Source organism: Gymnodraco acuticeps, unplaced genomic scaffold (genome assembly GCF_902827175.1).
Source record: "Gymnodraco acuticeps unplaced genomic scaffold, fGymAcu1.1, whole genome shotgun sequence".
Taxonomy (NCBI): domain Eukaryota; kingdom Metazoa; phylum Chordata; class Actinopteri; order Perciformes; family Bathydraconidae; genus Gymnodraco; species Gymnodraco acuticeps.
Window position 1 is genome coordinate 4,306,116 of NW_022990238.1, and position 24,732 is coordinate 4,330,847.

Below are 24,732 nucleotides of genomic sequence, written 5' to 3' on the forward strand. Positions count from 1 at the left end.
AATTGTAGTAAGGCTGGGCGCCATATATATCTATTGATCTTCAATCATTCCTATGGTATAATGGCGTTAAAAAAAATTCAATTATATATATTTTAGGGTATGACCTGCAAGTTGTATAACCCAGTTCGACCTAATTAATATTACAAGCAATTGTAAAAATAGTATTAACTGTACTAGTATGACTACTGTTTGGCTCAGACCTATACAAATAAGATGTTTCTCCTTCATGTGTGTCAGTTCACAAAGAAAAGCACCACATCAAACAACATATACCCAAATGTCACAACAAAAACATACATGAAGCTAAAACTGATCTGATGATGATGTCTTTAAAGCTTCAGCATCATCAACCCCTGACTTCAGGCAGTAGACCATGCAGTCACTTCCTGTTTGCACAAGTCTCATAGTAAAAACACCAGCAATTCTTCTCCATATATATTTGTGTTACTCTTTTGATTAAAGCCATGCAATAATGTTACTCTCTGAAATAATCAAAACATTAACGATCATTATAATACTGTATTTGATACATACATTTTATTTTTTTAAGTGGATTTAAGTAGAGATTGACTAGACTAGTAGTAGTAACTCCCACATAAAAGTGATAGACTCCACAATGACCAACACATTCACACACCAACACCACAATGTCCATAACAGTTATGAATGCTGATGGTGTATCTGCTCCTTCTTCAGAGATTGAATTCAACTTGACAGGGTGCTACGGCAGCCCGATCCACAGCAACCACAACTCCAACTACAGCTCCATGCCCTCACCAGACCTGGACCAATCGGAGCGCAAGCAGCAGCACGACCAGACCCGACGGCCACTGAGCGTTGCCACGGACAACATGATGCTGGAGTTTTACAAGAAGGATGGGTATGATGCCAAGTGCATCCTTCTGCTGCCCACATCTCACTCTCACTCTGTTTTCTCTCTTTCCACCCACACCTCTTCACAGGCATCTAATTAATTTTGTTCTTATATTTGAGGCAGCCATTATAAAGCAATTAACAACTTTAACCTATATTTTAATCCCTGGACCCTCCAAAAGCCACGCAGAGATGTGGATTAGGCCGCATATCTCACTAATTCTGGCACATACAGCCCATACTATTAGGAGCACAGAAGCCTAAGTCTCATTTGAATACATGGCGCTGCATCAAATTGAGTGGCATTGTCTCTATGGCAACGAGTCTCTGATGAAGGGCTGCTGGTTACTTCTTTTTTTTACCATCCTCCCACACCCAGCTCCTCCTTCACAGTCTGGCTAGCACGTCACCTGGCCTGAGTCATTCATCCAGCTGGTGGAAAATCACTGGTAGAATTGGAGCCCTCTGCATCCCAAAATCAAAGGACTATATCCATATTGCTAGATAGAAAATAAAATGACAAAACCTAAATACAAATAAAGTGTTTTTATACTATTTGGAGCAAAGAGCAGCTTGGAATAAAGAGTGTTCCTTGTCTATGTTTTAAGGTGTTTATTAGACCAGCATTAGCCAAAAACACGCCTTTACTTTGGGTTCAGTAAAAGTGCAAACCGGTTCATTATAAGTGCAGGCAGGTTATGTGGGCTGACATATTCTCACCTCTGGAACATCCCTTCTGCTCCTCCCTGCCATTGGTGCTCTCATCTCCCCATCATAAAGTGTAGGGTTAGGGTTAGGGTTAGGGTGTTTGTGAACCCTGTTGTGAACCCTGTCTGCATCACTGACCTCACATTCCTTTTGCCTCTCTTCCCCCTACTAACGCAGCATTAGGAAGATACAAAGGTACCGTATCATGCCCCATTTCCCCACTTCTTTCCTTACCTTTCCCCAACTCAGCCCTTTCTTCATCATTATATATGACCCTTGATGTGTTTGTCTCTAGTATGGGCGTGCGGGTTATGGATACTTCCTGGGTGTCTCGTAAGGGTTCGGCCACTCTGACACGAAAGACCTCCTCCACCCCGCCAGGCCTGCAGGGCTCCGTGGACACGCTCATACCCGAGCAGCCCGGAGAGCTCGCCTGCTCCCCGTCTGCAACCCCCCCCACTGGGAGAAAGGATTTGGTAAGTCACAGTGGAGACCTTGTCCCCCTCTTCCTCACACATCCACTCCTGTTTATTTAATTGTCATCCCCATTATCATCACCATCATCAACTTTCTCAGCTCTGTGTGAACAAGATCCTTGGCTGTTTTAATCATATTTCCATTAAAGTGGCAATGGAACCATGTTCAACTTTCCATCCATACTGCTGCTCGCCGTTTTCCTCAGAGCCTACTAGAAACAAACATATGGCCTTGTTCAGATCATTATAGATAAAACAAGAAATGCATTGCAAATTGTACCCGGTGGTAGGTACAGAAATAGCACATGCTTATATGGAAGCAATCGAAATGCTCATGTTGTAATATATAGCCATTACATTGTGAGGTTAAGATTTATGAATAATAATTCAAATTAAATACGTGCCTATTGCCACTTTAATTTGTATTTTTTGTTTGTGCATCGTGTCAACACCTTAAGGTCTCATTCTGTTATTATAATTTCTCACTCTCTACATCTCTTATATTCACCCTGTGTTTTGTCAGGTTTATGTCCTTGTGGGTTAACCTTTCAAAAGGAAAATGACACTTTTGACTCTAACTCTAAAGGGTTTTAGTCCAACTACTGTTTGGAAGTTTTGATTCTGTACCTGGCACTAAGCTTCAATCTGCAAGTCCTTTGCGAGCATGCTAATATTTCCAATATCCCATTGTTGTGGCTTGGCTTTCTCGGCTTTGGTTGTGAATTATTTCCTTTTCTGTTGACACTGATTTCACCATTTTCTGGTATGATTATCATAGTTAAACACGTGAATAATCACCTCATGGTCGCTGGCTCTGCCTGTGTGGCAGATGAGATAATATGGCTTCTGGCTTGGCTGGCTTTTCCCTCCTATCCTGTGGCTCTTTCAGCCGATGAAAGGGTTTTGTGTCTGTTTCACACTGCCCTGGGCTGACTGCAGGACCTGCCATGCAAACAAGACTTATACTGTCAGATAAGGGCAGATAGGGTTTCCATATGCTGCAGAGAGATATTTAGTCATCAGCTCAGCTGGATAATATTGTAAGCTGCAGACCAGCACTTTGGCTTTAGAGACAGATCCTCACAGCTCCATGCAGTGTGCAGACACAAGGTGAACACAGAGGGAGTCCTATACACGCTATTATTTTCCTTCGGCAATAAAACGTTCTTTTCCTTTGCTGTTTCTTTGTGCTTGTGGTTGTGTTTGCACTAAGCTGACTGTGTGCTAAGCTTGGTGCCCACCGCCAACCCTAAAATGCAGTTTTTGTATTTTTTTATTTTGGCTACGGACACACTAACACACTAACCATCAAAACAGCTTCTGGTATCTCGCTCCAATGCGTCTCCCTGTTCAATCACTAGAGCTGTTTCTTTTGTGCTGTCTATTCTCTTAATATCTGCAGCTCAGACAACGTGTCGCCAAATCGGCCGGACACCTCTCATGCCCACCCACCCCCAGGGGAGGACCGCCCACCCCCCCCTTACCCCATCTCCTCGTGCCACACTGCCCCCCACCTCTTCTATCCCAAACCCCCACCCTGCGCTCGCCCTGTGGCACCGGGTCCAGAGTCCCAGCCCCCTGCCTCCCCCCCGCCCCCACTGCGCTGGTCTGGCTTCACTCCCCCGGCCCCGCCCCCTTCCTCCTCTTCTTCCTCCTCCTCCTCGTCACTTGACATCAATTCGAACCCCAAACCCAGCTGTCTGCATTTCCCCAAGCACAGCCCGCCCAGTGACATGTCGCATGCCCCCCCACTGGACACTAATGCTTCACCACTCTACATCAAAACCCCCTTGGTGTTAACCCGCCATGACCAGTCCCTTGGCAACCCCCCTAGCCTCCCTTCGTCCGCCCCCCCGCCCCCGCCGTGGGCTGCCTGTCCATGTGCCCGAGAGAGAGGACCCCCCAGGCTGACTAGGTAAATACAACACACCCATGGCCACGATGGATGCATCACAGAGTGGCATCTGTATCTCTCCTCTCCTCTAGCTCGCTAGCTCATATTTTCTTTGGCTTTTTCCCCCCCTCCCCCTTCAAATTACATACCTTAGATTCTGTAACATCAGGTTGCCCAGGAATGCCTCTCATGGTGGTTGCCTAGCAACAAGGGATGTTGCAGGCTCATATATAGTGCTCGGTTTCAGGCTTGTATTGAGTAGATGATAAATACATGGACAATGCTGCATATGGCTATCAAAAAGCATATGTATTTATTCTACAGTTTGCAGCTGTTTTCTTTACTAACCAGCAGAATGAAGTTGGAGATTTGTAAGGTTAGTTTTGTAGTACCGTTCTGTTCTGGTAAGCTTCTTCCTGCAGTTTCAACAATCTTTCAGCTGGACCCAAAGTGCTGAGTTTGTATAGAGTGACTGTGGAAGTTTCCTGACGCATATGTCTGTGGTGTTACAAACAGGACAGTGTGAATCATTACTGCAAATCTTTGTCAGCCATCAGAACAAGCTCGCTTGATATCGCTCTGTCTTGAGATCTGTCTTGCTTCCCATTCAGATGGATTCTTTTCGGGGAAAGACATCTCAAAGGGACTGCCCGACATTGCAGTTAATTAGATGTCATATAATCCAAAATGGTTGTCTTTGTGGATGTGAGTTCATATGAGTTTTTGCAACGTTGTGTCTATATTATTGAGGATATCCTTATTACAGCCATGAAATCGCAGAAACACGTTATTTAAAGTGAGAAGATAATACAATACCTTCATTAACTACTCTTTGCTTATAGCACAGAATTTAGATTTAGTTGCTCATATATGTTACATGCAGAATCCCTACCATATTTACGGTGCATCCTCAATACTCTCCGTAAGTAATAATACTGATGTTAATCAAGGTGGTTCCACACAGTGACACACTCATGACTCTGCTTTGTATTTGTTGCTGGGTACAAATATGTACACCTTCTGTTCTGCTCGGTGTCCTTTTTTGTGAGGAATCCAGTGGAAATCTTACACTGTCGTGAGATCCCAGCTGTCTCTGAACATCATTGGTATTTTAGATCATGATAAGCTCCTTTATATACAGACAGGAAGGTAGTTGAACGTTCTTTTTTTATATACTGTATCTTACAATACAGCACATAAATAAATATAATGTATTGATGTTCTATATAACATGCTGAAACTGGAATGTATTGTGCTTTTGTTATACATACACGATTATTATATCAATCTGGATGTAATAATAATAATAATAATAATAGTGGTTAAATAAAGATCGGGTTTGTTAGGCTGCACTTTTCTGATTGAAATGCCAATCCAACACTTTGCTTTACAACATGTTCTGGGTTAATTGTATTAATTAATATTGATTACAGTATATGGTAATATTGGTAACAGTGTTCTTTAACAAAGTGAAACTCATGATGATGGTGATGATGATGATGGTGATGATGATGGTGATGATGGCTGCTGTGGCTCTAAAGTAGTGCACATGAGGTATACTGACAGTTACTGTAATACTATTCACACACTAATGTCTCTCTGTCTTTTTCAGTTCATTCAAGAGTAAAGAGCTCTCCCCTGTAATTGGACACAAAGGCATCCAGGTGGCCGGTCCGACAGTCCCCCTCAGCTGTAGTCCTCAGAGCAGCAGCCAGTCCCCCCACTCCATAGAGCACAGTCCACACACCCTGCGCAAAGGTCAGCACCTCTCTCAGTCCGAGTTTACAATGATTGTGTTAACATGCACATATTCCACTATTCCACAATATTTCTAATGCAGCATTTCCTAATCATGTCATGTGGGATATGGCCTTATTATTCAGGTTTTAGGATCATTCTTTGCACATGTAAACAGCGCAGTTTGCAGTGCTGGGATAGAGATGCATGCCAAAAAGATTCTGGTTGGAAGGAGAAACACGCCTACTTTTAAACATTATGAAAGACTTGGAATCAAGAGGATTTTGGAGATTAAAGTTACTTAAAAGGCTTAAGCTAGGATATACTAACCGGGGGGGTTTATGTAAATCATAGTATGCAGGTCTGCATTTAATGAGGAATATTAGTGGAGTATTCGTTTTGATTAGCCATGTGAACAGCAAAGTAGGACTTTTGTCTTTTTCAGAATAAGGTTAAAAGAAAAAAAGCAATATTTAGTGCTTGCAATCTAAGTCATTGTGTATTTTTACTAATTGATATCTAACAGGAATTTGACTGTGTTGTGTGCTTTCAGGTTCCAAGAAGTTGGCCCCTGTGCCTCCCAAGGTCCCTTACAGCCAGTCTTGCGGGATGTCCGACCAATCAACAGGTCAGCCGTCACCGGTCAGCCTGTCCCCCACACCTCCTAGCACCCCCTCCCCTTATGGACTGGCCTGCCCTCCGGGGCAAGTGCCGCCTTGCTCCCCTGGGCAGACCCTGTTTGGGGCATCCCACTCCCTTTCGTCCCCTCCCTCCCTGACCGGAACGCTCACCAAGTCGCGGCCCGCCCCAAAGCCCAGGCAGAGACCCAGTCTGCCCCCTCCTCAGCCGCCCACAGCCCCCCAGTTGTTCACAGGCTCGGCCATGGCCACAGTCCCCCAGCCCCTGGAGCTGGGCCTCCTGGATGGACTGTCTCCCGGGGAGAGCATGTCTACAGGTAAACACCAGCCATTGGCAACAACACCCCCTCCGCCCCCTCAGGTGGGGCTGCAGCGGCCCTCTCTCAGACTCGCTGTGGCTCTGTCCAATGGAGACGGCGGACGAGTGTAGAACTCTGTAGGACTTGTCATATGTCATGTAGATATAAAAGATCCCCTTACCCTTATTGACTGTTCCCAAGCGAATGTCTGAATGAAAAAAAGTTGCCTTTAGACACAGATGCCTGAAGAATGATGTAAATATAAGCATTTTTGCTGCTACTGTAGTGAGCAAACCTCCTTGACCTATGTATTCATTGCTTGTGTTATGTGATGATGTTTCTGGGTAATGTGTGGAAACATCAGAGAAGCATAGCTCGTCCTGCTTGTATGGAAGTTGCCATTAGATTCATCATGTGCTCTCTGTTTATCTGTGTTACCCAGACCCTCACATGGCAGAGGTAGGTCAGAGGCTTACTTTACAGTCCAGTCTCTCTTACTGCGTAACAGGCGCAGACACCTAGCCAGACAAACCCCACCTTCTATCTACAGTATATGTTCTGATGATGAGGTGTTCTGTCATGATATACCAATCATTCTGTCACTTTGCTATATTTATCATTCTCTTGTTCCCCCCTGCTACTATTGTGTACCTTGCAGCTGTGTGAGGCCAGGGATTCAGTGTGGGCTAAGTGTGAGGGGGACTTTTAGGGTAAGCCAGACCGTCCCCACCCCATGCGCTCCATCTCACTGCCTGGCCTCGTGCTGTGGCTGCCTCTGGGGTCTCCTGCAGCCTGCCTCAAATATCTACCTGTAGCTTTCAATCAGAACACGTTCCCTATTTCCTCTTTGAGCAGGTTGACATTTTTTACTTTTTGCATGGTGTTGCAGTTCAACCGAAAATGCATGGCTTAAGGACTTCCCAGAGTGCACCACACTGCGCTCACATTGCAGACGCCGTCGCTTACAAAGGTCCATCTTAAAGCCCCCCTTCTTTTCGTACCCCATTCCCAGCCCAATGCCAGCAGACATCCCCCTCTAACGCGTCTGCCACTGGTATCGGGGGGGGGCACAGGTAACCCCCAATCCTCCTTTGGCAGATTCATCGCTTTTTATAACCTCTGCTCCCTCTTACTACACTGCCACGCTCCATCTCATTCCTACACAGGAGTAGTCTCTGCTTGGACCTGCTGCTTCTAGTCAATGCAGCAGCACATTAGGATATATTAAGAGCAAGTATCAGGTCCTTATGAGATTGCCATTGTTACTTCAAGCCCACTTGGTGTCTTGGTGCCATTCTTCCACAGAGTTCCACACACATCTTGTTGCCTCTGTGTTGGTTTACCTGACCATTGTTGTAACGTGAAAAGTAATGTCATTGTGCAGTCATTTTTGAGCTGTTATTTTATTTTACCTAGCAAAAATATATGTTGTTGTTGTCTCAAAAGACACAAAAAGCTGTGAAATGCCACACTAGTCATTCAGGTATGACTAGAACACACTGAAACATCCCTGTGTAGAATGTGAAGCACATGTAATCTACTGATTACTTGAATCAGGACAGACATGCCACTTACCATGAGTTCAGTCTCAAAAAGATTAATATTATTTCTGCTCTCTTCCGTTTTTTACACCTCATTATCATCTTCATATGCCCTCTTCTCCTCCTCCTCCTCCTCTTGCTCTTCATCCCCATTCCCACCATTCTGCTCATCATACTCACCTCTCCCACCATGCTCACCATTAGATATCTTCAATTATGAAATCCCCTCCATCAATGTCAATCTGGACAGCCTCATCGATGAGTTCAGCGGTGCCCCTTGCAGGAGGTCCCTGGCAGTGACAGACTCTCCAGAGGGGGACGCTGTGCCTGAGGAGGAGCCACAGAGCACCACTCTATGACCTTTGACACTAAGGCATCACAGCTAACCAGCACCCCTGTGGCTATACATGCTCTTAACTGTCGCCATCAAGGCCTGATGGAAACACCAATTGGCCTCACCAATGCCCACCTGAAACCACGACTCGAACACATCTGCTACAGGCTGCAAAGAAACTCATCTCTTACAATTGCTTGCTAGAACTTAAATGTGACTACAAAGAAAAACACCAAAATGCCATAGCGGAGAAACAGTTGCCTTTAGGAGGAAAGACTGGAATAAGTATAGTAGAATGAGTATTAAGTTAAGAGATTTTATTTATTTATTTAGCTTGTTCATCTATGTTCTTTGATGAAGTGGTCTGTAGTTTTTTCAATGTATGTTTGCCTTATTAAAACATGCAATCATATTGCAATATGATATTCACAAGTTGTGCAACTTTTGGTAAGGGAAACTCAGAGCCTGACATGGTTAGGAGCAAAGCCCCTCCTCAGGGTGTTCCAGAGAGTAGTCGTGTTTTATTGCTCACAGGGTATTTAAGCTTTGTGCACATTAGGATAATGCTGAGCCGTAGAGACAGGTTTTGCATGCAGGATGAAACGTTTAATGCAGTTTACTTCTTATCGTTACACCCAATCTTTACTTCCCCTCTGCTATCACATATTACAACTGTTCTTTATCTGACATTTACCCTCATACAGGTAAGCTCACTTTAACTCACTTTATACCAGCACAGTATGAGAAGAATGTTACTGTAAATTACATTTCTTTGGACGAAAGCACCACAATGTGTTTGCATGACAAGCCACTATAAACAAACTGCTTCTGATCAAGGGCCTCCGAATGGCAGTATGTTATTTTGTGTGAGTGTGTTGGTTGTTGTTGTCCTTGGAGAGTAAATGTAGACCACCCATGTGCTGTTACAGTTTGATGAAAATTGATGGATGACTTCACTGCCTTTAGGTTCGTATGATTCTCTCTTTTAACCTTGTTTCAAGTGCTTCAGGTTCAGTGACCTTTGACCCCTAATGTAAATACAAAGACTGTACATACATTGATGTATATAAATCTGAGAGTAAAAGTATATGTAAAAATGCATATTTCAAATATATATAATGATGATATTAATAATAATATATGTGCTGATATTTATCATGTCTAGAAGATGTAATGATTAAAAATGTGCTGTTATTTTTGTCCCTGCACACAATGAACAGGTTTATTGTGGATTCATAATGTTTCTCTTTAACACCAGGTAACAATGATGCTGCAGCAGAAATGCAGAATGTTATTTCTGCTAGAAATCTATTGTGGCTTTTTCTAATTCTGTCTCCTGAGCTTTGACTTCAAATATACTCTAGTACTAATGAGTTGCACACCATTGCCCTATCTTTTCTTCTGAATCAGTTATTTAATAGATTCCTCTGTAAATAATAAGTTTACTTTGCGAACATTCAGCTCGTTTAATCAATTCATAATGAGGATAACGTAGTCTTTAGCATATATATTGATGGACCGGCTTACATGTTGTGCTCATATAATAGCTAATTTGTCACACTCGCTTTTTCACCATATTAAAATGATTTTGTTGTAATTCTAACTGCAGAGAATTATTCTGATGTTCTTTAAGTTTATCAGATAACCGATGCAGTGTAACTTTATTAATCACCTATACAAATGTTTTAGGACTATCATTTTGTCAATTAAAGTGCAATTACAGTGTTTTGAGCCACCTCAGTCCAAAAAGTGTTACCCTCCCCAACCCTAGAGAAGAAAAAGCCATTTGTTTTATTACAAAGCAAGTATTTTCTTTTTTCAGTTATTAATTCTAGATGAACCTTTCTCCAAAAGTGATGGTATGCTCCGTGTGTGTTCTCGAGGAACTATGTTTATGAAGATTTTGGTGATGTTGATACTTATATTGATAGTTGTGGTGATTATATGAAAACAATTGCAAGTGCCCTCACTCTGGTTGTTATTTTGGAACTATAGGCATAATTACTGTGTATAGAGGTTTTATTTTCTGTGCTGGATCCATACATTTATACGAGAAGGCAGGGTTTCTCTCTCTGTGTGTGCAGACTGAATGTGACTCACTAAGATTTCCAATGGTAGGCTACCTGATTTTGTAATAGCAAAAAGGCAAATGGACATGGTACATCTGGATGAAGGTTCCTTGTTGGCATGTATTATTATGAGTGCAGGGCAGTATTACTGTAATGCTTTTGTGCAACATAACTGGAACATACAGCCACCTAAAAGCATGCATTCCTGTTCATTGTAAGTGTGATTATAATGCTGCTCAAAAGGAAAAAGAACACGTGTACCCTCCCCAAAGCTCAAGTCATAATATCATCACATATCTAATTTCAGATCATCTACCTTTACAACGATTTTCAATAGCATATTCATAGAGTTACCTTTTGCACCAAATGGTACACTGTAGTTTTATCAAGCATTTTAACTACTGTAGAACTACATTTTATAGCTCACCTTACCACCAAGTATGTTGGTCTAAAGTAAAGCTCAACTTGTTTACATCTGGGAGGAATCTGCAATGAAAAAAAATGGGGGAATCTGAAAAAGTGTCATGCATGCGCTTATAGATAGTCTTTTGATAATCCACGTTTTGTGTCAATCACTGTCTTTTTAGGGATTGTAAAAGGGGTGAAATGTAGAGTTTGACTCTTGAGAATGTGGATCATAATGAATGGTCCTATGTGGGGTTCTGAGCAATACGGTAGAGGAGTGGTTGTTGCCTGTGGATGTACTGCCTCCTTCTGCTTTCACTACTAGTGTACAAAAACAAAACCTGCCGCTTGTCAAGCCCACCATGCCCACCCCTCCCTCCTCTGCTTAGCATATCAAGTGGTACACAGTGTGTACTGTGAAGCCTACCTGCAATCCTTATCAGAATGTCAGAAATAAATATATATATTAAACTCTACATTTGTAATATCTCACCTGGTTCATGTGGCTTTTTTGCAGTGTTTTGTTTTCCTAGGAAAATAAAGTTTTGGCAAATTGTACAGTTGATGGTCAACACTACTAACTTTACTGGAGTATTTTCAGTATTTCTAAGCAACCTAAACGTTGCTATATTTAAAGGAAAACATTTTGTACTTTTAATCCACTACATTTGGTGTCATTTGTAAATTAATACATTTACTAATTTTGTGCTAAAGTACACAATCAAGTTGTATTACTTTTATTACTGCTTCATTTGTATACTTCAAGTACATTTTAATGATGATACATATGTCAACTAGTTGAATCCAGGACTTTCACTCAAGCAATTTTCTCTCAATCGGTACTGTCATTATTTTAACCTGAATAAATTACTATTATACTGTTTTCACTCATTATATCTTTGCCTTAAATATTGCATCTGCTTAGCATTTATAACTACAATTAATCCGCTCTAACCACTGCCGTGCAAGCCACCAACAACATTACCATCTTAAAATCTGATTCATCAAATGTAATAATGATTATTCACTTTCTTAGAAACGGGTTTGGCTGCAGAACAGCAGCCAAACAAAGCACTTATATACTAATAAAGGACTGGCTTATCTAAAGCCAGTTGAGTAGCACTTGAAATGTTTTAGCTCTATGAAACCTGATGTGATTCTGTTTTCTTTAAGTTTGTATCTTGTTGGTCGAATGCACTTATTGTAAGTCGCTTTGGATAAAAGCATCAGCTAAATGCAATGCAATGTAACAGACGCCCCTCAGGTGTGTAACCTGTAGGACCAGCCCAGCAGGACGGCTGAGGGATTGCCACAGGAGGAAACTAGGAGTGTACACATGTGTCATGGTGTCACTCTGCCTTTCTCTTTGTTTGACTTCATTGTTTCAAGAGCAAGTATTTTTTCAAAGAAACCAGTGATTGTGTAATTTCTACTTGTTATATAACTTATGTTGTTACTTGTTTCCCCTTTAAGCCATGCTCATATCTTTCTTCTCCATCTTAATCTTGGTTCTTTAGACAGTCAAGTAATCTAATGCCACAGTATAGGCGGCGTATCTTCTTACAGCAAACAGCCAGGCAGAGCTCATTACTACCTGCTACAGTATATCTCCTTCAGACTGCACAGGGTGCATCAATTATTTCTTAAAGGTGTCTCTGTTTACAGCGTCCATACACACTACAATGTGAGCCAGTCTGTATATGTAACTGTGTATCTAACTCCCTTCAATCTTCTTATCAAACATTTTTATTTAGCAGGTGTCAAATTAAAGTCTAAAAATGAAATGTGGAACACAACATTGACTTGAGCTGCTTTAACAACAATGTGATTAGGGTTACATGGTTTTTATTGCACTTTTTCTGGCAGGCCCCATTTTTTCATTCTAAAATGTTCAATCGTTTTGGATTTAGTAACCTTTGAGTGTGCTTTGAAATTGTTAGGATGTATTGCATTTTTTATTCTAATCAAACATGTCGAACATGTCACAGACAGGAATGCAAAACAAAAGACTGTCAAAGCTTCAACCTTGACTTTACTTTACTATACTGTTGCTTGGTAATGCACACAAAGGGGCATACACCTTCTGACTTCTGACCTGAAAACCAGGAGAGGAATCACGATACCTAATTATATCTTAAACCCACTTTTCAACTCAAAATATTCACTTAATTGAACATTTTTTACTTTTTGATTCTGTAAGGAAATGCCTTATTTTCATCAGAAAGACAAACACATTATTCACACACTTCATTGCTTAGCAACCATAAACTTAATTCCATAAGAATATATTCGCTATAATTGTCAATGTATCATCCCCTATTGGCACATCATAATCCATAAACCCACATCACGGTGCTATGCCAACAAAATCCAGGGTAGCGTTGCAGCCACTAGTGCCAATAGAGTAAAAGCTGAGAGCAGAACGATAAGGCATCTTGCAGTGGTGCAAATCCTGCGCCTTCGCCTCTGCCTGCGCTGCGGTGGAACCACAGTCATCACAACACTAAACGCATCGTCTTCTGCCATGGGTCGGCCTTGAGCGCTTATGATAAAAATCTGAGATGCTTTATGGCTGGGGCTGATCAACCTCTGTCGGCGGATTCGTTCAGACATTTCCCTGAAGCAGCGATACATCCAATTAAGTTCTACCGGCAAAGTGGAGCTGCGCCGTGCGCTCTGGGTGTGTCTCGGTGGTGGAGGCAGGGGCACCTCCAGGGTCTGCCCTCCACCTGGATCCTTGTCCATAAGGCACACAAGCGCTTCCTTTTGTTTCTTGATGAATGTAAGATGTCGGCAGATAGGGCAAACAATAGTGTCTCTGATATTTCCATCGCCATTGATGCTGACCAGCGTTTTGACCAGGCAGTCGTGACAGAACACATGTCCGCAGCTCAGAGTCCTCTCTGTGCCCGAGAGACACTCATAACACACCGGACACTCTGGTGCGTCCTCTTGACTATCTTCCTTAGGAAATTCCATTGAATGACAATTAGCCACTGCAGCCAATTGTTGACTACAAGTTGAATCCTTTGAAAATGTAGACTGAATTCCCTCAGCGCATGACAGACTTCCTTTATCTTTGGCTGAGCGAGGCAAGAGCTGCGCCTTGTCAAACAGGGCCAGCCACCTCTGACTGCAGGGCCTTCACTGATTGGGTCCCCGGAAGACACCATGGTTCAAGTGGCCAAGCTGGTTTGCGTTTCATGTTCTTCATACTGCACTGCTTGCTAACGTGCATTTCTTAAATATGAGCAAAACTAGAACATCCTTTTCAGTTGTGTTAATGTGAGTCACTGCAAATTAAAAGATGTTCAAGAAAACAGCAACAACTTATTTTTCTTTCATCAAAATTGTGTTTTTATAGGCTAAGGCTGTTTTGGGGGTTTAGGACCAATGTCAATAGCCCAGAGGTGGGAAGTAACTAAGTAGGCTACATTTACTTTCGAGGTTCTAACTTGACTTGAGTATTTCCATTTGATGCTAGGCTACTTATACTTCTACTCCACTACAATTCATTGGTAAATCGTGTAGCCTACTGTTACTCTATACTACATTTATTTTGTATCCCTTATAGTTAGCTTACAGACTTGGATAAATAATGTGAAATGTAAATAACACTTAAATAAGACTTTAGTTAGACCTGGAGTAAAATTCAAAAGATAATATACAAAGTCATTAAAACTAGCTGAATCTTCAGCTTTGATAACACTCTAATGCATCAATAATCATAATCAAAACATATAATATATTATTCTGAAATTGACCAATTTACACAATAAGTAGGAATACTTTTACTTGAGGCTACGTTATAGCCTATATTTTGAGGCTAATATACTTTTTTACTTTTACTTAAGTAACCTTTTGATTGCAGGACTTTTATTTAAGATCTGTGTACTTCTCCCACCTCTGCAATAGCCTAAATTTAGTCTAGCCTATTTTCAGCTCACAGAAAAAATCGTAAACAGAAAAAGTCATACAAAAATGTAACATGAAGAAATTCTGAGTTCGGAGTCCCTGTTTGGTGGTTTCTGGCAATCATATGCCACCCTGTGGTCACTGTAGTTAAAAGTACACATCTAGTCAGAAAAAAGGTGCGGCGGGTTCTGGTAGTCCTACATCTATTTCTAGAGCAGCCCTGCCCAGTTTCGACGTAAACGTGAATTACGTCAGCACGTTTTCCCGTCAGGATTTACGTCGCTTCCGGGAGACGCGTTGGCAATTTCCTAAACACAGCCCAGTCACTAATATCCGAGGCCAGAGCAGGGGAGAGGTGTGTGTTGGATATAACACCGGCTGGAAGGCGACCCCCTGAAACAAAAGATAGCTGGACACCGATTTGACATGAGCAGGTAACGAATTTAACCGTAAACATGATTTCGTTTTAACGTCTGACATGTTTGATTGTCGCGTTCAGCTGTTTGAAAACCGAGATGACAGCTCGAGCCCGGCTTTAATGTCCAGAGACATTTTCGCCTTGATATTTCGCTTTCTTCGTTTTAACGTTTTGTATGTGGTAATAACCGCATTCTTTTAACAGCATTTAGCGTACAGTTTGGCATTATCCCAAGCTTGTCAAGCAACGCAGTTTTATAAATATCCACACATTGACGACAGCGTTTATTAACTAACATACCTACAGCTAAATGACAACCTGCCGCTATTCAGATACAATTGATAAATCAAATAAATGTCAGTGTAATGATTGTTATTTCGAAAAGGTGTGTATTATCTGTAAATGGCAGTTATTTGTGATCCATGTCAATTGTTATTTGGGGGTTTTTGGTGATGATTCTGATAACAGTATGATTGTTATCCTTTTGATTTTGCTCAGCTAAATGAAGTGTCCTCTCGAAGCTAAAGCATAACACAAAGGACCACACATAGTCAGGGCCAGGGAACACTACCACCACACATGTGAAGCTGTACGTCTGATTATTATTCTCATTAGAGCAAACCAATAACACTACAGTTGGATTTGACTCAGCCCTCTATTAGGCCCCGTTATAAAAAAAATAATACTCCATCTGAGTCAGCAGTTAAACTCTTAGTAAGCACAGAGTCATCTTCAACAAGAGGATGTAGAAACAACAATGTGGGAAAGGAAACTCTCCTTGCTACCTTCCCATGTCTGTAAGTCCCAGATGGCTCCACACAGTAAGTGAGGTTCTCACCTCCATCTTTGCTGGCTGTGAGCCCTGCTGCCTGTGTTGTAACAACAGATAAACAGACCCAGGGGTCAAACTGACACTGCTCCAAAGGATGCTGAAATGAGAGATAACAGGAACTGTCATTTGTTCTCAGCACTTGAGCTTACACTATGTAACTGAACCTTTGTGTTCCAATCTTAGTGGTGTATCGTGTTACCAGTACAGCACCATGGTGTCCACATCTGTGCTAAACATGTGAGACTGCTTCGGTAGCTCCTGTCATGTCAGTGGGCGGACGCAAATAAATAACCAATTTGACTGTTAAGGCCTTTGATCTGAATCACCATGGGAACAGTTGCCTGTCACTCATGCCTTTTTGAAGACTCACAGAGATCAGTAGAAAACACCAGATCCCATTTACACCCATCAGCATCACCACACACGAGTTTGCTAGATTCCCTTATCATATGACACATATCTAACATGTTATATCAGTAGCACCTTGAGGACCCCTCTTGATCCTCTGGGTGTTTTGGTTTCCTTTGTGTTTTCAAAGGACTGACACAGAAGCGGCCTTTTGCAAGTAAATTGTTGATGACGCCACCCCAGAGGAATGTTTAAGGGAAGAGCAGGTGAAGAGTCTGCGTCCCTCTGAGTCAAAACTAACACGCCCTCCTCCTCCTCCTCCTCTTCTTCCTCCTCGCCTAAGCCCAAGACAGGCTTGTCCAGTCAAAAGAATACCTTCCTCAAACTGTTGAGCGTAGTTAGCTTAACTTCAGTCCAGCTGAGAGGTTTCCTGTGCTGCGTTCACTGGCTGTCTGACCTATCAGCAGGAACTCCTTGTAGGTCAGTATCTGTCCGGATTATGAATATTCCTGGAGGTACAGCAATGTGAGTAGCAGCTGTATTCCCCCCCCCCCCCACACAAAACAGCTCCTTCCAGATGTGTTTAATCATTTCCTGCCTTGTTGGTCCACAGAGATCACAGGCAGAGTTTATTAGCTCACCAGAAAAGAGGAACACACTTCTAGTGAAGCGTTGTTTCCGCTAACGGGACGGAAGAGGAGACATTTTAAACATTACAGTAATTTGGACCTCACATGAGCGGTAATGTAATGACACTTCATAAAGAAGACACACTTCTACTATGCACTGCACACATATCGTTGAGTCTATTCAGTTGCAAAAGGAAACACTGTCATGTTTGGCACTTCATCCAAACCCAGCTTCTAAATAATTGGGTGACTTTTCCCTTAAGACACTATACTCAGTGATGCATGAGTAACTGAGGAGGACATGACCTCAGAGCGGCTCGGTGACATGGCCAGGCTGATCTGGCTTGTTTGTTTGCTACTTCCAATCAAAAAAAGAGCCGTCTCTTCTGCAGTGAGGAATGAGGGAATGTTTTAAATCTTGATCTGAGATTAGACGGGAATGTACTGTGCATGTTTCTACATGCACAGTACATTCCCTAATTGTATGGCTGCTCAATTAATCGTATTTTAATCGCGATTGCGATTATGGCTTGCAACGATTACGAAAACAACGTAATCTAAATAAAACGATTATTTTTTTATTATTATTTTTTTTTGGTTTTTCAGTTGAATTATACTTAAAGTTCAGGGTAATCAACTGTTAAAAACATACTGTTCAAAATTTGTTTTTCTCCAATAAATGGATGTTTTCAAAGTCAATGAATAATCGCATTTAATAATCGCAATTACAATTATTGACCTAAATAATCGAGATAATGTTTTTTGCCATAATCGAGCAGCCCTACCTAATAGTGAAATGATTTGACCAGGTTAGAGCCACGCTGGTTTGTTTTGTACACTGTTGTTGTTCCTGTTTTAACCCCATGGCCACTATAGCCTTGCTTGCTTCCATATGTACTTGTGAGTTGCTGTGAGGCTAATACATCTGTCTTTTTGTTCCTCAGGGTTCCCTGACATGGACAAAGAGATGATTCCCAAATTTACGTCAAAGGATGAGGAAGTTGATTACTGGAAGTCCCAAGCCCTCAAATATAAGAAAAGGTAGGCAAGTATGATTTACTTCTCATTTCACAAGTTATCAAATCGAGTTATCTGCTTTTTGTGCTGTGAGAATATGACTGTTTGCCAGCCAAGCTCAATGTTTTATATTTGAATGTGTGACCTGTCTTTCCAAATCTTTGAATCAAATAGAAGATGGCAGCAAACCCAAACTGAAATAAGCAAACTCGGACAACCCTCGAAAACAGCAGGAGATGAATACGTTTGAAAAGAAGTCGCTCAATGTTACATAATAGGCAGATGTTAAAATGCTGAATATGTAGTTTTCCTGATGTGTCACTGTTTAAAGTTTCATCACAAAAAGCCGTGTTGAGCCTTATAAGGCAAATGAAAAGACAGGCTTTTTTTAAAGTCAGCTGTGGCTTGCTCAAGAGGAAATGACAACATCTGCGCAGTCTGTGTTTGGAGTAGGCAGCCGTGGTGCTTTGGGTTGTTGTTTGTAAATCTTTGTTGAACTCAGTCTGTCTGTCTTTTCTATTTATGGACTTGGGGCCCATCATACTCTCAAAGGAAGTGTAAACCGGCGCAGTGAGGGTTAAAGTCCTGCTGGGTTTCTAAGAAATTCCTCATGTGGGTACAAAGCGGAAAAACTCCAGCCCACGGAAAAAGAACTCCATGTTTACTGTGGCGTGTCTCACACATGTTTTGGTTCATGCCGTTTCTCAGGATCACGTTAACAGCAATCCGCTCACAGCGTTTATTAGTAACCTATTGAAAGGTTATCTCCCAGAAGAGATGTTTCACTTTTCCGCTTTACCTCGACAAGGACACTTGGACATAATACAGTTTATAATTAAACTGAACACTGACATCTTTTATTTTTTCATTTTTATTAATTTATCACATTTACAAGCACACACAGAAGACACCATACAAACAACCCAAAAAACAATTACAAAAAACTGACATGTAGCACTTAAATTAAGGTAAGTACAATTAATACTAATAACAATAATAAATTATAAAATAAAACATTTAAATTGTTAAAAGAAATAGAAAAAAAGGTGAGTCTTTCCCTCTGTTCATCCCTTGAAAGATTTGATTTGAAATGCTTGCCCAGCATGCATGCATTTAATGCTGTTCTGCGTCACGCGTCCAGAGTGCTGTGGGTTGTTGGAAACCATGAAAGGCGTATGAAAGTTATGCTGCAGGACGCAGCGTGCTGATGAAGCAGCAGCCGCTGTGGCGTTGGTATGTGTGGAACGACCCCGCCACAACAACTGATTCATGGATTCCAGAGTAGAGCCACTGTGAGGCCATTATCCCAGCACAAATCAGCTGATCTGAGAACAGTGTTAACCACAGTGTCATCATAGGAAAAAGGTTAGGATACATTTGCATTACATTAATCACCACGACATTTATTTTTACTTTATTTTCTATTTGAAATGTGTACTTCCACACGTGTTCCATTATGAGTTATTGTGTGTGTTTTGAAGATGCTCTGCATGGGGTCATCCCTGCCTGACCACGGTGTCCTCTTCCTGTTCCTGCACCCTCTCATTTTCTCCCCACCTTTTAACCTCTCCCACAGCTGAGGACTCTTTGACAGCAGGCCTGTTTTTCAAGCTACCTCTGAACCTCCTACTGTCAGCTGTCTCTTTAGGGCTGTATATTTAGAATGCTTAACTCGACAGCACTGAGATTCCTGTTTGGCAGCGGCAAGGTTGAAGGTTACAAATCTACAAATGTCTGACGGGGCTTTTATGCAGGTTTATTCCTGGCTATTGGAGACGAAGCTGCGAGAACATGCCTGAGCCTGGCTCATCTTGCGGGACAAAAGCCAGCCCGTTTCTAGAGCTCAGGCCTGTGGTCATTCAGCCAGTCAGCGATACAGAGCTGAATGGTGGCAGTGAACAGGGCAGCTGGTAATTGACAGTGATTGTTTACGTGTGTCCTCACAGCTGCTACGATGCCCAGGAGGAGCTGCAGGAGTTCCAGGAGGGGAGCCGGGAGCTGGAGGCCGAGCTGGAGGCGCAGCTGAGTCAGGCCGAATACCGCCTTCGAGACCTCCAGATCGAAAATGAGAGACTGAAGAACGAGGTGGTCAACCTCAAGGTAACTGGGCCTGGTGACTTGCCATGTGGTTCATATTTTAGGATTTGGCTTGGGTTGTTATGATCTATTGACCAATAAAGTCATTTGCGGACTTAGGAGGTTATCTGATCTCTGTTGGATCCGGAGGTCTTATTTTAATGTAGGCGTTAACAAGTCGTGAGGTAATCCTCCGGCACTCTTTAATTGGATTGGAAGAAAATAGAGAACTGCAAAGACAAGTCTGGTTCTAAATCAATGCAGGCATGAACAGTGGTCAGATGTATTCAATGTGCTGTAGTCATGCTCACATGTTTATAGGTAAACCAATGGCTGTGTATGCATTCAGGATAAATACCCTATCCACCACAGAGCAGAACAGTATTGTGATGTTTCCCATGGCCCCATCATGTGCGTGTGATTACAGCAGCTCATGCTGAAAACAGACGGTGTAAATCAACCAGAAAATACTGTGAATCATGCTTTGTGCCTCAGGGGCCACAACACTAGCATGCTAACTGTACTGTAAAGTGCCACGGGCAAATAAGAGGCTCTATAACCATAACATAATGTGTGGGAGTTCATCTTTACTAACTGTCTTGTGATTCACCAGGTTGTCATCATAACAGTAGGAGTACTGATGATTACTGTTTAGTATATAATATGCTACTTTCACACTGCATGACCCATAAACATTTAATGAAAGTACAGTTTTCTCCACACATTCACTCCCATGTCTTTTTCTTTCCCCCTCACACAGGAGAAGCTGGAGCATCAGCATGCCCAGAGTTATAAGCAGGTTTCTATGCTGGAGGACGACCTGGGCCAGACACGCAGCATCAAAGATCAGCTCAACAAATACGTCCGAGAGCTGGAGCAGAATAACGACGACCTGGAGAGAGCCAAGAGGTCAGACTGACACTTCTTGCTCAATATGGGGGGGGGGGGGGGACACTGAGGAGATGACTTCTAGCTGTATTTAGATGTTTTCAAGCTATTGGACCTTAAATGACAAAACATGTTTTATCAATTTCCCCCTCCAATCTCTACGTATGTGCAGAGCAACGATTGTTTCTCTCGAGGACTTCGAGGGCCGTCTAAACCAGGCCATTGAGAGAAATGCCTTCCTGGAAAGTGAGCTGGACGAGAAGGAGACTCTCCTCGAGTCGGTCCAGCGGCTGAAAGACGAAGCACGAGGTAAAGACACGACTCTATTCAACCCTTTGGCAGGCACAGCATCGTGAGTCAGGGTTAGTGGAGGAGCTGAAATGGTTGTACATGCCTTTATTACTAGTCGCTTGGACTATTGCAATTCTCTTTTTACTGGTCTCCGTAAAAAGTCCATAAAGAAATCGCATTAGTTCAGAATGTTGCGGCCAGGATTTTAACAAACACAAAAGAAAAAGACCACATTTGGCCCGTGCTGGGATCGATGCAGTGGTTACCGGTGTCCTTCAGAAGTTATTTTAAAGTGCTTTTAATGCTTTACAAGGCTTTCCATAACCTTGCCCCAACATATGTAAGGGACTGTCTCTCATTTTATCAACCTGCAAGGACACTAAGATCCTCCAATATTTTACTTTTAGAAGTACCTAGAGTGCATTACAAGAAAACAGCAACCTCAATTGGAATTTTCTTTAAGTAAATTAAAGACCTATCTTTTTTATTTGGCTTAATTTTTGTTAGTAGTATCACGGCCCGTCCACGCTACTTCCCATTCACTTTGAATGGGGTGACGTCACGCTTTGCTGAACTGCATTGTGGTTCCATCGCTTCGCTTTGCCTCCGTTGCTCGCTTGAAAAGTAGAAAAAATGTCAACTTTTCAAGCTTCAACGGAAGCGTCAGCCAATCAAATCATATGCCAGTACAAGCTCTAGCCAATCAAACCGCGTGCTTGTGTGTCCAGGGCGGGAGATTCATGTGATTGGTTGTTGGTCGAGCTTCAGACACGCCCGCCGGCAAGCTTCAACGCACGCTGCCTTGTGGACGCTGCGTCACTGTTTGTTTTATTGTTCTATGGTTCAGGGATATTACGCTTTCTGTTTGTTTATACCTTGTTTTTAATTGTGTTCCTCATTTGTTATTGTCATACTCTGTAAAGCACTTTGGGCTGCATCAAGCATGAAAGGTGCTATTTTTAATAAAGTGTATTATTATTATTATCTCTTGAGTTTGACTTTGTGTTCTGCAGACCTGAGACAGGAGCTGGCCGTACGGGAGCGGACCACCGACAGGATGTCAGCACCCAGCTCCCCCACCTCTGACATCGACAAGATGGACTCAGCAGTTCCGGCCTCTTTATCCCTCCCAGCCACACCCGTAGGAAAGAGCATAGAGCACCCCTTCATCACGCAAAAAGGTCAGGGTTGGAAAGGAATCTCACTCGTTATGACTCATGTAAAATGAGAAATTGTCTGATCTGTATTCTGACATGGGATTGTGTCTTTTGCAGCACTGTCCAACGGCTGCAACGGCAACTCGTCCCTCACTCCTTCTGCTCGAATCTCTGCTCTTAATATTGTTGGCGACCTTTTGAGGAAGGTTGGGGTAAGTCTTATCGCTTTGTAACACATAAGAAGGATACATACCTGGATAGAACACTGATGTCCTCCACAGCAACAGAAACAGAAATGTGTTTATGATTGGACTAAAGACTGATGGTATCTCCGGTTTTGTGATTAGGCTCTGGAGTCCAAAATCGCCGCCTGCAGGAACTTTGCCAAAGACCAAGCAGCTAGAAAAAATTATTCCACAGACAACGGCAAACTCATCAACAGCAATGCCACAAAGTTCTCACACTCTCTTCACACGACCTACTTTGACAAAACGTGAGTCTTTTATCAAGTGGTTCAGTTATTGCAGAGAATTCCCTCTGGTTTTATAAACCTTTCTGTCTGCCCTGCACTTATACGTGTCTGCGTTTGCTAATATTGTCCATGTGGCTTCTGCAGGACTGTAAACGGGTTGGACCCCAGCTCCTTGACCTCCGTCGCCACATCCAGAGCCGTGTCTCCACCAGCTCTGCTGCCTCTGAGTGTGTGAGGCGAACCCCCACCACCTGAACCTCTACTGTCACTGTGGGAACCCAGAGGACACTTGAATGACCTTTACATTGTGTGCTAGGTGTGTGTATGCGAGAGAAAGAGTTTGAAAGGAAACCGATGCCGCGTGTGTTTGCCTGTTTGGGATTGTGCATTTTTTGACGTGTGGAAGAGAGGCTGGACTTCACAATGAACTTGCCTCCAGTTTGCAGCTCTGAATGCATCTGTGAGTAGGTGCACAGTCGTGTGTGCACACGTTCCTACCACACACTTGCATGTGCCTAAAGCTGTGCTTTACTGTGCTTGTATGAATGTCGTTACAAATGTGTTGCTTTCTAGACGTCAACTCTGAAGTGGCACCGTTATATTCTTAGTTCCACTGTTCTTCTGAAACCCCGACAAACGGTCTTACCAGACCAAAGCATCCTCTTGACTTCTTTTGCTCCTGTATTTTCACTCAAAATTGCACAGTTAAGCTAATTTCAATTTAGAATGTATTATATTTAAAAAGGGATGTGTTCATTTTAACTAATTTATCTCACAGTATGCTTTAAAATGCAATATGTTCTTGCATGTGTGCATTTGTAATGTGGGGTCTGAGAGGTGTGGTCGGACCCCATATTCACGACTGAAGTGAATGTTGATCGTTCAAAGCCATGTAGCCATAGTGCAGTCGTTCCTTTTGTTACCGGCTACTTCCTGTGATTAACCTGGAAGTAGTCGCCATGTTGAAGCTTGGAGAAAGCTGCTGGTCAAACCTGCACTTAAACAAACTGCTCCTCAAATGTTTCGCTGCAGTCGAGTGTTTTTTCTGTTGAAATTTCAAGGGAACAGTTTTGCCTTTTTTACGTTTTATGTACACATTTCTTTTTTTTTTAATCTTGTGACAGGCTCATTTACCTCGTTCTGATATAAGGGAAATTATCCAGTAGGTGAATTTGGCTCCATAAAACTTAAACAAAGGATACTCATTTCATTTTGGCTGGTGTATTATTTATGGTCTAGTGGCCTTTGTGTCATGCAGCATATTTAATGATTCTCTGTTAACTTGTGACCTAAATGTTTCTTTGACTTTTCATTGGATTTTAAGCAGGTTGGATTTAACAAATCATTTTACATGCCAAAACACATTTCCCCTGATATCCCTTTCATAAGTCTTTGGGTCTCCGTCTAGAAGAATAATTTAAAGTTCAGTATTTGTTTTATTTAATAATATAATATGTCATTTTGGGCACTCAATGAGCCTGTTACTAACGTGTGTTCTTCAGTCAGTGTATATAGCTTGTATGGATGGTAATTTGTACATACTGACATTTGGCATTAAAAGCCCTATTTATTTCAGATACTGTATGGCATGTTCAGCTAATGAATGGTTAAAGCCATTGTTCTATGATATCAGATTGTTTAAGTAAATAAAGATTGAGATGACAAATAACCTTGTGGTGTTTGGGTCATTTACTATACTGAAATTACAGAGGATA

The 24,732-nt window shown here is 42.2% G+C and overlaps 3 protein-coding genes across 3 annotated transcripts in view; 2 read left to right on the plus strand and 1 right to left on the minus strand.

Annotated features, from left to right (window-relative positions):
• si:ch211-114m9.1 (rho GTPase-activating protein 44) overlaps positions 1-11,534 on the plus strand; it is a 28,729-nt gene extending 17,195 nt beyond the window's left edge. The window contains 5 exon segments of the mRNA XM_034219720.1: positions 697-880; positions 1,877-2,042; positions 2,044-2,057; positions 5,564-5,709; positions 6,242-11,534. Coding sequence (XP_034075611.1) covers positions 697-880; positions 1,877-2,042; positions 2,044-2,057; positions 5,564-5,709; positions 6,242-6,756 — 1,025 coding nt within the window. The 3' untranslated portion in view covers positions 6,757-11,534.
• Positions 11,535-12,910: 1,376 nt separating this feature from the next.
• On the minus strand, positions 12,911-14,082 carry LOC117548424 (RING finger protein 222). Its single transcript, XM_034219721.1, has one exon. It carries the CDS (start codon positions 13,951-13,953, stop codon positions 13,330-13,332), a length of 624 nt encoding a protein of 207 aa, XP_034075612.1. The 5' UTR covers positions 13,954-14,082; the 3' UTR covers positions 12,911-13,329.
• A 1,106-nt stretch (positions 14,083-15,188) lies between these two features.
• On the plus strand, positions 15,189-24,686 carry LOC117548763 (nuclear distribution protein nudE-like 1-B). Its single transcript, XM_034220214.1, has 9 exons — positions 15,189-15,323; positions 18,061-18,157; positions 20,080-20,233; positions 20,970-21,118; positions 21,270-21,406; positions 22,402-22,569; positions 22,663-22,757; positions 22,893-23,038; positions 23,162-24,686. The coding sequence occupies exons 2-9, from the start codon at positions 18,072-18,074 to the stop codon at positions 23,250-23,252; spliced, it is 1,026 nt and encodes a 341-aa protein (XP_034076105.1). The 5' UTR covers positions 15,189-15,323; positions 18,061-18,071; the 3' UTR covers positions 23,253-24,686.
• The last annotated feature ends 46 nt before the right edge of the window (positions 24,687-24,732 follow it).